The 17321-nt window shown below is 41.9% G+C and overlaps 1 protein-coding gene across 1 annotated transcript; it reads left to right on the top strand.

Annotated features, from left to right (window-relative positions):
* The first annotated feature begins 268 nt into the window (after positions 1-268).
* On the top strand, positions 269-16714 carry lrrc74b (leucine rich repeat containing 74B). The gene is made up of 11 exons (XM_035786271.1): positions 269-582; positions 926-1127; positions 5382-5524; positions 6230-6362; positions 7009-7215; positions 14684-14793; positions 15210-15325; positions 15606-15684; positions 15927-16022; positions 16150-16266; positions 16461-16714. Exons 1-10 carry the CDS (start codon positions 421-423, stop codon positions 16264-16266), a joined length of 1365 nt encoding a protein of 454 aa, XP_035642164.1. The 5' UTR covers positions 269-420; the 3' UTR covers positions 16461-16714.
* The last annotated feature ends 607 nt before the right edge of the window (positions 16715-17321 follow it).

Raw genomic sequence — 17321 nt, 5'->3', positions numbered from 1 at the left:
TTGTCATTCTCAAAGCCTTCACAACAGGGTAGGGACTCTGGTACAATACAGGCACCGAGATGCAAAGTGTAGGCAGTGGCACTCAGCTCGAGATACAATCCAGCACCATGGTAACCTAACAACAAAGTAAATTAGTCCAACATTAAATCAGCCCCTGTGTCCTCAGCCTCCTGTGGATTGGTGGGTGTGAGCCAGAGTGAAAAGCCCACAACTTCCTAATTAGCTGAATCGCTTGCCAGTCAAATAGTTTTTACTAGGTTGACCCTCCTACTGAGCAAGGTATGTTGCGGCAGCAGCCAAAAAGTTTACTGCACTGATTTCTAACACACTTAGGTTTACATCAGCAAAACTACCTGGGAAAGCTTACAAGCAGCAAAATAGATTGGGTGGAAGACAAGCCAAGTCCATTGTGTTGGAACCATGGTCGTTGGGAAGAAGTTGGCCAAAGAGTCCCTGCTGCCGTCTGTGCTGGAGGATGATGACGCGGAGACAGAGAGCGAGAGAGCGCAGCTGGGTGGGATAGGGAGCCGACCACCCAGCAGACCCAGGAAAGCTTTCAGTAGGGGAAGTGTTGACCGACAGGTAAATGAGCAGGTGGATCTTACTTGAGAGATTAATAGATGGAGGATATAGATTTGGTAGTGTGCCACTGGAGAATGTTTTTTCGTCTCTTGTCTTTTACTATTGTCAATATCCACTTTGAGGGACACAGTCCTACTGGTTTGCTTGATTCGCCTCTGGTTAAAAGGCATGAATAAATACCAGCGTACTACAGCTCTCGAGAGTTTGAGTTATGCCGCCCTGTACTTAGAGTACATCTCTAATACAGGGATGTCTCCACTATTATTCTAAAACCAGCTGCTACAGTATGATCAGTGTCTTTTATTTGAGCCTCAGCCACATTCTCTCCCACTCCCTGCTGCAGACAGTGACCCGGTCAGGGTCCGGCCGCCACTCTAGCCCTGAGGGGGAGGTGTCAGTCAGGGGTGAGAGAAAGGAGGATGAGGGGGAGGAGGAGGAGGAAGAAGAGGGCAGTGGAGTTGGTGATGGAGACTCACAGGAGAGGGGGAAGGAATGTGTCATCACAGCTTCAGATGAGGACTATGACACAGACTTGGAGCTGGGAGGTAGGTAGCACATCATAGCCCTGCGAGTTCTTAATAAAAGAGAGAATGAGAGAAAGGTAGGTGAATCACAAGTTCTGATAAAAGGGTGTACGAGAGCTAAGGGGCAGAGCGTGCGTGTGGTTTGCCACTCTCATTTATGAGAAATGGCTAACTGATGAGTCGTGTTTGACATGAACCTTTTCATCTCTGATAGATCATCACACTTTCACATGCTCTTTCTGTTTGTATCTCTCTCTCTCGCTCTCTCTCACTTTCTGGAAAGACATTGTTTACAATTTCATATTCCCTCTCACTCTTTAAAATAAACCTCATCTTCTTTCTGAAGCCCCTACTGTGATCATTTGATCATATTTAGATCATGCATTGAACATGAGCAACTGTCCCAATAAGTCTCTCTCTCTTTCCATCTCTCACTTCCCCTCCCCCTCTTCGCTTTTCCTACTGATCAGTTGAAGGGATGCAGAAACAAACACCTACACACACTCCTGCTCAAACATATATTCCTGTTCTGCATCTTAATTACTTCATCTAGGCTTTGTAGTAAGGCCTCTTTCACCATAAGTGAAGGCCATCTGGTACATGAATGAGCTATAACCCACTACCCAGTCCCCAGACGTGGTGAAATCAACCGCAAGGGACTTTATCGACCAAAGTCACATTGACAGCTTAGAATGTCTCAGAGGGATATGTAGAGATGCCAAGTCCTTTAACTCAATGTTTTGATAGTGAGCGGCTCTGTTGGAGAAACGTATTGCTGGTTTAGATCTGGGTTCAGATACTATTTGAAATCTTTCAAATATTTTGAGCATTTGCCTTAGTTTGTCTGAAGTGCTCAGTGGACAGAGTTTGCTGTGTTGGGACTATTCTATTGGTTCCATTTTCAAGATGGCGCCGTACTGTATGGCTGCCGTCTTGTGAGCTCTGACCCAACTATTTTGGCGTTTATTTTTATTTATTTTGCACGGAATGCATCCGTTATCATTTATTATGCTCGAAAATAACTTTTGAACATCACGTTTACTAAACTCAATTCTGGCTTCAACGTCCACTTCAACCCATCTGCCCTGGGCTCTTTGTGTAATTCAAGAGGAAACGTCAGCAAAAAAGAGACAGGAGAGGGAGAACCCTGGGGAGATTAAGGTGAAGGGAAAACCGCCCTCCATTCTATTGGCCAATTCCCAGTTTCTTGATAATAAGATGGATGACCTCCGATCGCAGATTTGCTTTCAACGGGACTCTCTGCCATTCTGAAAAGCATGGCTTTCGGACAAGATACCCCCCAAAGCAATACAGTTTGATGGATTCTCCATTCACCGAGCAGAGGATATTGGATTCAGGGAAATCGAGAGGGGAGGGGTATGCCGCTTCATCAACAGCAAATGTTGTGCTGACTCTAGCATCTCTAAGTCTTGACCCATTGTTAACCCGTCTTGGAATACCCTTCTACCTCCTGAAGGAGGTTTCAGCTGTTATCGTGACTGCTCTAAATATTCCACCTCAGGACAAGAAAAACAACAAGCTAGTACTTAATGAACTGTACGAGGCTATAAACAAGCAGAAAACCTTGCCTCTGGAGGCTGCTTTCCTTGTTGGCGGTGAATTGAATTCTGCGTCATTAAGACACAATGCCCAACTTCCATCAACACATCTCCTTCGCCACTGGAGGTGATAATGTCCTAGACCGCTGTTATTCTACCCACAAACAAGCGTACAAGGCCCTCCCTCATCACCCCTTTGGCAAAGCAGATCATGACTCTATACTCCTGCTTCCTGTTTGCAAGCAGCCGCTCAAACAGGAAGCACCCGTGATGCACTCTGTTGAGAAATGGCCCTCTAAATCGGATGCTACGCTACAAGACTGCTTTGCTAGCGCTGACTGGAATATGTTCCAGGACTCCGCCAATAGCATCAACTAGCTAACCACCGCCGTCACCAGCTTCATTAGGAAATGCATCGCTGACGTCCCCACAGTGAAGGTTCGCTGCTTCCCCAATCAAAAGCCCTGGATTAACACCGAGGTTGGTGCTAAACTGAAGGACAGGGCTACCGCACACAGGGCTATTGCAGCAAACCCCAAGGCTACGGCTGAGGATACGAACAAGTACAAGATGTCCCGCTGCAACCTTCGCAGAGCCATCAAACCAGCAAGAGGACAATATAGGAACAAGGTAGAATCCTATTATACAGGCTCAAACGCCCGCTGCATGTGGCAGTCCAGGTCAACGCTCGTAAGGCGGCGGTGCTGGACGGTATCACAGGGAACGTTCACAGAGCATGCGCAGAACAGCTGGTAGGCATATTCACAATCATTTTCAACCTCTCATCCACCTCTGGCCTGCTCGCCTCCCTACCACTGAGGAAGTACAGTTCCCGCTCAGCCCAGTCAAAACTGTTCGCTGCTCTGGCCCCCCAATGGTGGAACAAACTCCCTCACGACGCCAGGACAGCGGAGTCAATCACCACCTTCCGGAGACACCTGAAACCCCACCTCTTCAAGGAATACCTAGGATAGGGTAAGTAATCCTTCTCACCCCCCCTAAAAAAATTTAGATGCACTATTGTAAAGTGGCTGTTCCACTGGATGTCATAAGGTGTATGCACCAATTTGTAAGTCGCTCTGGACAAGAGCGTCTGCTAAATGACTTAAATGTAAAATGTAAATGTAAACCTCTCCTTGTCCCAGTCTGTGATCCCCATCTCAAGCTGACCACCATCATTCCTGTTCCCAGGAAGTCTAAGGCTACCTGCTACAATGACGACCACCCTGTAGCACTCACATCTGTAATCATGAAGTGCTTTGAAAGGTTGGTTATGGCACACATCAACTTCATCATCTTAGACACCCTAGACCCACTCCAATTTTGCATACCGCGCCAACAGATCCATAGACGAAGCAATCTCAATTGCACTCCACACTGCCCTAGACCACCTAGATAAGAGGAATACCCATGTGAGAATGCTGTTAATTGATTAGAGCATAGTCCCTTCCAAACTCGTCAACAGGCTTGGGACCCTGGGACTGACCACCTCCCTCTGCAACTGGATCATGGACTTCCTGATGGGCCGACACCAGGCAACATCACTTCTGCCATATTGAACCTCAACACGGGGGCCCCGCAGTGGTGTGTGCTTAGTCTCCTCCTGTACTCTCTGTTCACCGACGCCTGCATGGCCACGCACGACTCCAACATCCTCATCAAGTTTGCTGATGATACAATCACCGGCGACGATGAGACAGCCTACAGGGAGGAGGTCAGTGACCTGGCAGAGTATTTCCACTCTGCCAGGAAATAGTTACCCCCTCAATGTCAGTAAGATCAAGGAGCTGATTGTGGACTACAGGCAATGGGGGGGAGGGGGAGGGCTGCAGTGGAGCGGGTCGAGAGCTTCATGTTCCTCGGTGTCCAAATCACTAAGGACATAAAATGGTCCACACTCAAGCAAATCCTCAAAAAGTTATACAGCTGCACCATTGAGAGCATCTTGACTGGCTGCATCAATGCTTGGTATGGCAACTGCATCCCCCTTGATTGCATGGCGCTACAGATGGTGGTGTGGACAGCCCAGTACATTACTGTGGTCAAGCTCCCTGCCGTCAAGGACCATATGAGTCAGTGTGAAAGGAAGGCCCGGGAATTTGTTGAAGACTCCAGCCACCCAAGCCATGGACTGTTGTCACTGCTTCCGCACAGCAAGCGATACCAGAGCAACAACTCTGACACCAACAGGCTCCTTAACAGCTTCTATCCCCAAACCATAAGACTGCTAAATAGCAAACAAAATGGCTACACGGACTGTCTGCACTGACCCTTCTGTTTCATTTTGTATTTTTGCACTGACTCTATGCACACTCACATACTCACTCTACACACTCACTCATTCACACTGACACTCCAATACACACACACACACACTTAATTTGCTCACATACATAACACGCACACACATTCCTACTGAATCTAGACACACACACACTCACATAGAAACATCATATACGCTGCTGCTACTCTGTTTATCATATATCCTGATGCCTAGCCACCTTACCTCTAAACATATCTTCCCCTACCACTCCAGCATCCCTTCACATTATAAATATGGTATTGGCACTGACCCTGGAACTGACCCTGTAGCTTACTTACCTTCTTCTACTTCCCGTGTGTTTATATTCTACTTAAAACTTGAGACATTGTGTCAGGCAAGTTCATTCATGCCCAGCTAAAGTATATGTATTGTGTCTGCTTGGTTCTGTTGCAGATGTGAAGGAGGCGTATGACCCGACGGGCCAGACTCGATACAGGGAGGCGTGTAGAATGTTCAACGTAGTCCCTGTATCCTATTTCCTGAAACACATGGGCAATACTGAGCTAACCATGATGCACCATGGCCTCGGGCCTCAAGTAAGACTGACCAGGCCAGTGCCCTGTTTAATAATGCAAAACGTTTCCCTTCCACGGTCTCTTCCCTCATTCAGTTACTCTTTACTTAACTCTGTATCATTGAGGCTAACGCTACCTTGCATCTGCAAAAGCTGTGCACTTAAAACAGCACTGAAATACCACAGTAGCCAGCCATATGCTTGTTATCTAAATGCTAAGTAGATAGTTGTATGTTCTGGATACTATTTAACACCAAATGTACTGATACGGCTGACTGACTGGAGCCTGAAGCTATCTTTCATATCATCTGCACAGCCACGTACTCTCTCTTTAGCCAGGCAAAACTATAATTTCTTAGACGGTCTCATTCCCTGAACCCACGCCTCCCTCCATGTGACCTCTGTCTGCTTCATTAGTCTAAACCATGGAGCATCTCTTTTATTATTAAACTGTGCAACAAAAGCCTAGAGGATATGAGAGGTCCTGCAATAAAGAACAAGGTCATTCTGGCACCCATTAGATGGGTGAGGTGTTTTCATAATAGGTACCTGGTAAAAGAGGCAAAAACCCACACATACAGGCACACACCTGCTCTCGAGAGCACATCCTATTTCCATTTTTAAAAAAGAGGGGGAAAAAACAACAGGAGACGAAAGAGAGAGAGAAAAGACAAAAGAGAGAGAGAGAAACAAACTAAATAGTCTTTGTGTGAAATGTGTTCTGTAGGGCACCAAAGCACTGGCGGTTTCCTTGGTAACCAACACTTCCCTCCTGAAGCTGAACCTCAGGGATAATTGCATGGAAGGGACTGGCGGGGCTGCCATGGCCGAGATGTTAAAGGAGAACTGTTACATCACAGGTGGGCACTCCACCAACCTCCAATCTGAGGCCCAGGGGACTCAGGAAGGCGGCGGTGCCACCCACACCCATCCGCGCGCCGACCTCACTCACTGCCATCCTTGTCGTGCCTCGACACCTCGGGACCTATTTAACATTCAGTCAGTGTCTAGCTAGCAGCAAGCTCCGTACACAGTTCATGATCCAAGGGAGAAATTGTTTCACCGCTGAGTGTGTCATTAAATCCACAACCACAATTCCAATGGTTCTAATTCAGAACTAATAAATGTCATTCACAATGCCTTTATGACACTGCTATTAGAATAATAGGTTAACTGCTGCCAACGAAAGTGGAATGTGATGCTTTAAGGTGATGTATCTCACCTGAACAAAAGATGGCAGATGACTCATTTGATTACATTCGATTTTAAACATTGTAGCTTTGATGAGAGAACAAAGTGGTTTCAACAAATACAAATCAATTGAATAATCTTTATAATGTGGCAGGCAGACAACATTAAAACAGGATTAATACATTAATGACAACCTATACCATATAAGAGGATAGGACAGATACTCACAAACTACAACTAACAGCTCAACCTTCTGCTCTACTCTAACCCTGTATGACCTCAGACCTCTCTGTGACATGTGTGTCTCCTTCTCAGAGGTGGACCTGGGGGAGAACAGGCTGGGGGAGTGTGGTGCCCAGACCCTGTCCAGTATGCTGCAGGAGAACACCACACTGGTCTCACTCAACATGTCTGGGAACGAGCTGGCTGACCGGGCCGCACAACACCTGGCCCAGACCCTGACCTCCAACACCAAGCTGGAGACCCTAGACCTCAGTCACAACACCATAGGAGATGCAGCAGGTAGGGTTTGGGCACTGTGTGTGTGTGTGTGTGTGTGTGTGTGTGTGTGTGTGTGTGTGTGTGTGTGTGTGTGTGTGTGTGTGTGTGTGTGTGTGTGTGTGTGTGTGTGTGTGTGTGTGTGTGTGTGTGTGTGTGTGTGTGTGTGTGTGTGTGTGTGTGAGTGAGTGAGTGAGACCTTAGCCACAACATGATGGGAGACACAGCAGGTACAGTAGGGTTGTAGAAGTGTGTCTATCTAACCCAAACCCTGGACATACATACATACATACATACATACATACATACATACATACATACATACATACATACATACATACATACATACATACATACATACATACATACATACATACATACAGTACATTAGGGGTTGGATACCCTGGGCATGAAGGGGATGAAGAGGTGACAGAGAGGGAAAGAGTTTGGGTAGGGTACCCACCTCAGCCAGCCACAACACCTTGGGAGGTACATCATTTAATAGTTGTGTGTCTTGGATTGGGTGAGGTGGTAATTGGAGAGGAATTGTGCATTTAAGCAATAAGGTACGAGGGGGTGTGGTATATTGGCCATAAACCACAAACCCCCGAGGTGCCTTATTGCTATTATAAACTGGTTAACAACGTAATTAGAGCAGTAAAAGTAAATGTTTTGTCATACCTGTGATACACGGTCTGATATACAATGGTTGTCAGCCAATCAGTATTCAGGGCTCGAACCTCCCAGTTTATGATTATAATTAGAGCAGTAGTGGTCTGAGATCAGAGCTTTGAGGAACACCCAACAGATGTTGTAAAAAGCATACCCAGCCGTAACCTTCGAGACATCTTAAGCCATAAAGTTGGGCTGTTTTGAGACACTTTGAAAGACCATAACAAATTCCAATATAGGCCCTAAACAACATGACATGAAAGACCATAACAAATTCCAATATAGGCCCTAAACAACATGACGTCTTCCTATTCTTGGATGAGGATTTTTTTTTCTCCATTCAAGAAGTTCATTTCATTGAGGGTCTCAGAGAAATTACATATATTTTTCTAAAGAATACTGGATAACAACCTCCACTCTACAGTCACCTCTGGTGTAGTTCACAGCACTTGCATGTAAGATAAACAAATTAATGTAATCCACTATAACTCCCAACAAAAGTGAATCACTTCAATTTCAAGCTCTAAATGCCCTTATCAATCGCTCAAATGTATCTGTTTATCGCTATCCAGTGGGGCGTAGAAAACAGTTCCCGACAACTGAAATCTGTTCCAGACAACTGAAAAGACTGCAGGCCTGAGAAATGGAATATATACACATTTTTACAATACAAAAAAATTATAATAATATACTTCAAATACGAGATGTATTTTTCTAGTATATGTGAAATATACTAGAAATATAATATCATTGCACTTCCATACACTTATTAAAAGTGTACTTTATATTCATCGTTTTTTTCAGTCTTTTAGTACACTAGAAATATACATTAAACTTAAACACACTCATTAAAACTGTACACTAATTGTAATTTATTATATTAATCGAAAATACACACTGTTTTTAAGTTGATTTAAAAAAAAAATTTTTTTATGAAAGTGATCAAGTACACTAAGTAGGCAGTGCCTTGCTAAAGCATTCATACCTCTTGGATTCCTTCACATTTTACTGCGTTACAAAGTGGCGTTAAAATTGATTTAACTGTTATTTTTTGTCAACAACGAAGTCAATATACTCTGCAATGTCAAAGTCAAAGTAAAATAATAAAAAATAAGATTAATAAAAATTAAATAACTAAAATATAGTCATTGCATAAGTATTCAGCTCCTTTGTTTAGGCAAGCCTAAATTACTGCAGGAGTCAAATTTGGCTTAACAAATCACAGAATATGTTACATGGACTCTGTGTGAAATAATAGGGATTGACATGATTTTTTCATGACTAACCCTTCCTCTGTTCCCCATACATACAACATCTGTAAGGTCCCTCAGTCGTGTATTGAAATTCAAGCACATATTCAACTACAAAGACCAGGGAGCCTTTCGAAAGCTTCATAAAAAGGGCAGTGATTGGTAGATCGGTAACAATATCAAATCAGACATTGAATATCTCTTTAATAAGGTCAAGTTAATAATTATGCTGTGGATTATGTATTAAACGACCCAGACACATCAAAGACAAGACAAGTAGGACCTTCTGAAATGAGCTGCAGCACAGGAATGAAACTGCTCAGGGATGTTACCATGAGGCCATTGGTGATTGTAAAACAGTTACAGAGTTCAGTGGCTGTAATGCGAGAAAACTAAGGATGAATCAACAACATTGTAGTGACTCCACAATGAATAACTTAAATGACAGAGTGAAAAGAAGAATATAAATATACAGAATAAAAATATTCCAAAACATACATCTTGTATGTAACAAGGCACTAAAGAAATATTGAACTAGCCTTATGTTTGGGGCTGCATCATGGTATGGGTATGCCTGACATCGGCAAATACTTGTTAGTTTTTCCGGAAGAAAAGAAACAGGTTGAGCTAAGAGCAGGAGAAATCCTAGAGGAAAACCTGATTCAGTCTGCTTTACAACAGACACTGGGAGAGGAAGTCACCTTTCAGTAAGTCATTAACTCAGAACACAATCTACACTCACGAAGAAGACAGTGAATGTTCCTTGAGTAGCCAACTTACAGTTTTGACTTAAATCTGATTGAACATCTATTGCAAGACTAGAAGATTGCTGTGTAGCCATGAGCACCAACATCTTACAGAGATTGAAGATTTCTGAAAATAATAAAGGGCTAATATTGCACAATCCAGGTGTATAAAGCTCGTAAAGACTTACTCAAGAAGACTCACTGCTGTAATCACTGCCAAAGGTGTTTCTAACATATATCGACTCCGGGGGTTGAATACTTGTGCAACGACTATATTTTAGTTATTTATTTTCTATCAATCTTTACAAATTTTATTTAGAGAAATCTTCCACTTTGAGATTAAAGTATTTTGTGTAGATTGTTGACCAAAGAAAATACAATTAAATTAATTTCAAGTGATTTAATTTCTATCAATCTTTACCATTTTTTGGGGGAGAAATTTTCCACTTTGAGATTGGAGTATTTTGTGTAGATTGTTGAAGGAAAAAATTACAATTAACAATAATTTGTAACAATAAAATGTGAAGAAATCCAAGGTGTATGAATGGTTTTGCAAGGCACTGTAGTTTCAGTGCCAATAATGAGTTTTGAAGTACTTTCTGAATTCCTGTTCAGAAGAGTGCAGAGAAAGTTGACAAAGATCGTTTATTCCACATAAGCAAACATGTACAGCTGAGGAACATGTTTCTTGAGAGTATACTTTTTTTTCTGGCCCCCCAATGGTGGAACAAACTCCCTCACGACGCCAGGACAGCGGAGTCAATCACCACCTTCCGGAGACACCTGAAACCCCACCTCTTTAAGGAATACCTAGGATAGGATAAGTAATCCTTCTCACCCCCCCCCCTCAATAATAACCCTAACCTCCCCTCAATAATACGTGCACAATAATTTGCATATTACCCAGCATCCTTTTCTGACACTGATGTTTTGATTTATTACATGATCTTGTTCCTCATATTTAGCTTATTTAAATGTTTTCATTTTCATTTTCAAAATTAATAATGTTGTACTTTTAATTATACCTTATATATTACTTATTTTATTAAAATGTAAATGTATTACCGTAATATGAACAACTAAAGAGTGAAATCCCAATAGTGCACTTTGTGATTTACAGTACTGATGGGAAGTCTGGCTCTTTTCAGTGAGCAGGTGTGGTTGGCGCAGCTCACCAAAAACAGATGAATATTTTTTTCTCCCAAACATCTTCTTGAAACAATATGTTTTCGAAATGTTTGAAGTTGAACTGTTTGAAAAATGATTGGTGTTAAAAGAGTTTTAATTAAATTATTAAATGAAACCATACACTACCTTACCCACAATGTATTTAAAAATGCATTGGTTTGTTATGAAAAATTATGCTATTGAACATTTGCATTTAAAGTATATATTTTGTATGTATATAAACAAAGTGCATATACATCTAACCATTCAAAACTAATACAATCTGAACAACATAATAATGGAATATTGCACCATATCAAAGAAAAATAAATAATGTGCAAAAGTGCAGCAACCCACTTAAAACATTAAACTAGTCCCTCTTATCTCTCTTCTTTAGTGCCATGTTATAGCCAGCAGCACACAGCAATGCTGACCATATTTTACTTTTATGAGACTTTTGCATTCAGAAATGCAAGCTGCCTCACTTGAGGGGCTGATGCGGTTTCTCCTCTTAGTAATTATTTGTCCCATTTTCGAGAAGACCATCTCAGAGGGAACAGATGTGGCCACTATGCAGAGTCTCCCTGTCATGACTTTCATAAGCCGTGGGTAGACAGAGGCTTTGTTCTTCCACCAGCTCAGAGGATCTGCAGATCTTTGTAGGATGGGCTCCTCCAAATAGGATCGGACCTCCATTATGGCATCTGCTGAGGGATTCCTTCGTGCTGCATCCCCAGTTGCTCTCTCGTCAAACAGCATCCAAACAGCAGACGTTTGTGGCACTAGTGCTGGTGCTTCTGCTCCATCTGATCCCTCTTCATCCTGTTGCTCTGGTGCCTGAGCCAACTGACTGCTGGGGCTGTCCCTCCCTGCTGCTGAGGTTATTCTTTGAAGAGTCTCATCAATCGCTCTGGCATCACTGAAGGCTAACTTCTTAAACCTGGGGTCAAGTGCAGCACTTTCTGATAGCACGTGATTATTATTCCATTCTGTGGAACTTTCTGTCCATTGATGAAAATAGGGTGTCCATCAACTCTGTCGCATGTCCTGTGGTTACATTTGCTTCTCTCTAGTGGCTGGGTGTGATTCGCTGCAGACCCTATCACAGGAATATAATTTGAGGCTGTCACATAGCTGAAAAAAGAACAGTAACTTATTAGTTCATGTTTTGTCTACTGATACTACATTCTCATCTACTGCTCATATACATATATAATACTGGATTAAATAATGATGCAGTAAGAACTGCTTAATGTACCTCTCCACAGTGACCTGCTCAAAGGGTTCCAGGACTCTGCACACCTCCTCCACCACCTCCCATTCCTCTTGGGTCAGAGCATCAACAGGTGCATTGACACTGGTCAGGGTAGAGATGATGGCATCCTTTGACTCAAGAAACCGCTTCAACATGTAAAATGTTGAATTCCACCTTGTAGTGCAGTCTTGTTTAGGCCTCAGCTCAGCTATCCCCATCTGGCGTTCTGTAGACTTTAGTTTTTCAGCACCTACTGTGCTCCTGTGGAAGTATTCCACAGCTGCTTCCACTTTGTCCACAGTGGGCTTCATCACCTTCAGAGCATCTCTTACAATCAGGTTGATTGTGTTGGCAAGAGATGGATGATGGATCCATTTGAACATCTATGGCTTTGGTTATGTTAGCTGCATTGTCGCTAATACAGCAGACCACTTTTCCATCTACTTGCCATTCTCTGGCCACTCAACAGTTCCTCTGCCAAGTTCTCTGAGGTGTCTGTCGCTGAACACAAAGCAGACCAGAAGACAGCTAGACATCGAAAAATCTTCAATGAAGTGACATGTAACCGACATGTAAGAAGTGGTTACCCTTGATATCCAGCAGTCAGTGGTAATGCAAACTGCAGTAGCTTTTTGGACTCTTTCCCGCACTGAAGCCTGTGTGCTCTCTTACAGTTGTGGAATAAGTGATTTTGAAAGGGTTTTGCTGCTTGGAATTGTGTACGTTGGATTTCTTAAACCTATAATTTCTTAAACCTCTGTCCTCCACGATTGAAAATGATTGGAAATCGGTTGCAATCGTTTTAGCCAATGCAATATCAATTTGGCCTTGTTTTGCTACAGACAGACTTTGGCATAAACTGGTCCATAGAAGACTGTGTTGCTGTGGGTTGCGGAGTAGGCCTACTTAACTGAGTGGATACATCTCCACGTGTGGAGGTGCTGGCTCCACCACTATCACTAGGAGGCCCGCTAGTTTCTCGAAGCTCCGCTACAACTAGCTTCAAAGTTGGGTGCACAGTTCACCGGTGTAGGCTGTGCGTAGAACTGGCTTTATATGAGATTTTGTTTTGGCAAATTCTACACCGTGCTCTAACATTGTCTACATTATTAAAATGCATCCAAATGCTACTGTGCTTCTGACTGATTTTCCAGCTGTTGTTTTCACAGCTGTCCTTCCTCTCTGTCCTCGGCTGCTAAGTGTGTGACTATGAGTTAATTGGCTCAGTCATCCCTCCTTCTTTGGTTCATTGGTTGACACTGTGTCTGATTGACAGGAACAACGGGTGAGGCTGTTTGTCTGAGCAGACAGTCAGAATGAATGCGTGCGCTTGAGCATTTAGGCCTATATTATTTTATTTATTTTTTATTTCTTTGAATTAGTTAATTCTATTCATTTAAATCTTTTGATTATTCATATCTTAATATTTTTTATATTTTTATAAAAAGATTTGGCTCTTCTGATATGTGAGCCGGCTCCCAACGTTCACCTACAAGAGCCGGCTCTTAGAGCCAACACGTTCGCGAACGACCCATCACTAATTTGTAGCTAGGGCCACAACTGCTTCAATCAAGGTGACCTTTACGTGACTACTTACAATAGTTGATGTGGTTAATAAGTGGAAGTGTAGTTGCAAAAGAATACTTGAAATACATTATAAATATACTTTTTATGTAAAGAAAATACAGGAATTCTAATTCAAATACCATTTTAGTATAATTCTAATTATTGAGAAATATACATAAAATGTTTTTCCCACATGGGAAGTGTCTTCCACGTGTGGGTGGAGGGGGTAGTGTGTGTGTTCGTATTATCTTCACTGTCTCTTCTAAAAGGATCCGTGTGTATTAGTTTTGAATCATACACTCATATCAGACACTTAGTACTATTCCCATCACTGATTTAATAAATTATATATCATTTTCTCATACGTTGTGATCGTTGTCATAGGAACACCAGTCTTGAATATTGACCCATGATGATTAACAGTGTCATTGAAGATACACTGAAATTTTATTCGTTTTTCTTGACTGTTATTGCCTTTCCACAGAGCAAAATTAGGTAAATAGAGAGCCATCACTGTCTATAACAGTGAATTATATGTGTTGAAAGGAGACATGATCATTGTCATAGAAATGCATTTACTCCTCAATGAGGATAATCCACTCTCTTGGGGTGCATCTCCGTTTCAAGTGGCATTCCTTTCCTTCTCTTCTCTCCTTCATATACACTGACAGAAAAGAAAGGTGGACAGGTGAAAGCAAATTCCTGGTAGTGGTAGGGATCCACCATATTGCTTCCAGGTGACAAGAAGAGGAGACAAGGGGGACACATAAAACTGAGGAGGCCATTGAGGAGGCCACTTAAGACTATTGAGACACAGCTTATTTTTCTCTCATCAGGTCAGGTCCTGGGACATGCTATCGCTGAGAACACAGGGCTGAAATCATTGAGTCTGGCCTGGAACTGTATACGTGGGAAAGGAGCGGTGGCTTTGGCTAAAGGCCTTGGGGTAAATCATATAACCTAGCGTACATGTTATGAAATCTAGGTCTAGTACATAGATAGGTATCTGTTGATTTCAGGCGGCTTTGCAGTAACATACCTAGTCCTCACTTTGTGAATGCCTGAGGCTAACACAAGACGTAATAACCTTTATAATAGATCATTTCAACCCATTTATACATATGATGATATTATGATATTATGATATTTGATAAAACTTTGCTTTTCATCTAATCTCTTGTGGACAGACGTACAAGCTCTGGCACTAGATTTTGGTTCTGGGTTGCCGAGATAACATCTACAGTATCTGATCTTGTTCAAATGATTTCATGAAACTCTAAATGAGCTCAGTTAAATCAGATATTCTGTTCCGGAGTACTGTGAAATAGTTTGTAATAATACCATTCACTTGTAATGTCCCAGGCCAACATATTCCTCAGAACACTGGATCTGTCTTACAACGGCCTGGGTAAGGATGGAGCCGTAGCTTTAGGAGAGGCTCTCAAAGACAACAACACTCTAGAGGACCTCAATATAAGGTACAAAGGTTTTTGCCTGTATTTAATTGTAATGCTTATACACTTTTCTCAATTAACATTAAAAGTTATTAAACAGATGGTCGTAATATAGGCAGTACGGTATGGCGTAAAGCTTTTTATTTCGACGGATGACTACTTACTACCTGTTGAAATTTGTTTGCAAAACTTTCTACAAGACAACTGCAATCATATCAAAATGTGAAGACGTCATTTGAAAGGCAACAGTTTTATTTTGCTCGCCCCCCCAACACTTATTGTTTTTTTTATATATCTCCCACAGTAACAATCGAATACCCCCTGAAGGTGCGATCCGCTTCACCATGGGCCTCAAAGTAAACAAGACAATAAAAAAACTCAATGTAAGTCAGAAAAAAAGAGATTGGCTGTAGTATGGAAAGCAGTGGGGGATATGCGTGAGGGAGAAAATGGTAAAAGTGGGATAAAATGGCTCATCACTATATTTTTCAAGATAAACACTCAAGAAGCAGCCCCAAAAACAAGGTCGTAGAAAGACAAAAAAATGATACTTGATACTATGTCTATTAATATCTGCCAGTGTTATCTTTGGTGATTCTATGTTAATTGACCTGCCTTTGGTCAGATGGGGAGGAATCCTATACAGACTGCCGGGTGTTACGGAGTCCTGAAAGCAATCCAGGGAAACGCAGAATCAGCTATGGAGTGCCTGGACTTTTCTGTAGGTCATGGATTTTCACTTGTGTTATTGTCACTTGGATAAAATACCCTTTCACAACACACCACCTACCTATTGATGCAAAGCCACTCACCTGATAATGTGTGTCTCTGTATACTTTAACCTCTAGGACATAACAGTGAATCAGGACTTTGAGGATTTGTACGTTGCCTTAAAAGACATATTCCCAAACATCAGAGTCAAACACGGAGGAAGAATCGACACATTCAGAAAACCAAAGGCCTAAGTGAGAGGTTTTCCATTTGATTACTTTGCATTACCAAGCAACTACCCAAAGTCTATATTGTTTTTGCAAAGCAGTGAAACATTACAATGGTTTGTTCTATTAGAGAGAATCACCAACCATGAAGGGAGTCTGAATGAAACAAGTTAATAGTTGTTAGACTAATACAGTTTTGTTTTTATGTTTTATTTCCTTAGTGGCCAGGTTTGACCCATCAAGAGGAAATACTTTCTTCAAGACAGCAAAGCATCTGGAATATCAGATGTTTATGAATTCTAGGTGAATTGAATGCACAATGCATTGACAACCTTTCTCACCTACAGCACCAAGACAACTTGTCAATTGTATTGAAGAACTACAGTACTTGTACTTTACATCTTAGCTTGTGGAAATGGGTATTGCATTTTTGGGAACATCATGATCTGTATAAATTATATAATGCTTTCACATACTATCTGTAATGTGTACATTTCTATATGGTCTGTGTTGGACCATGTGTACAGATAATAGGGCCTACCCACCAGATCATCACACACATATTTTCAACCTGGACACTCCAATTAGGGTGTGAATGTTATTTGTATTTGAATGTTATTTGTAATTAGATAGAGAAAATCGGACCTATCTGAGATGAAAATGGATGGCCATCCCTTCAGCGAATTTTATTTGACCTAAACCCTCCCTAGACGTTTGAAAAATAACAAGTGACCCTCCCCTAGACCCAAAAGAATAATGAAAACATAAAGTGGATAGCAAAGAACATCCTTACCTCACTTCTTGGACAACCCAGAGCCTTATGCCGTTTTAGAAACTGTTCTTAGTCCTGTAAGCATTACATGGCAACACATGGCTTGGGGGCCAGAAGATTATGGGTTCACAGACCACTATGGACGACAGTAGGGGTGGGAAAAGTATTGAATTGATCTATCATTGTATTTCCAGGTCTGAGAGAAAAAATAGCTTTTTGTCATGCAATTCTGCATAATTTTACATACTGTATTTACAAAATATTTTTTAATACCACACAAATTACTGAAATTACAGGCTAAGAATGGACA

The sequence above is a fragment of the Oncorhynchus keta genome, chromosome 14 (genome assembly GCF_023373465.1).
Source record: "Oncorhynchus keta strain PuntledgeMale-10-30-2019 chromosome 14, Oket_V2, whole genome shotgun sequence".
Taxonomy (NCBI): Eukaryota; Metazoa; Chordata; class Actinopteri; order Salmoniformes; family Salmonidae; genus Oncorhynchus; species Oncorhynchus keta.
The sequence above is the reverse complement of the archived record's forward strand: the minus strand, read 5'-3'. Positions and strand labels throughout refer to the sequence as shown.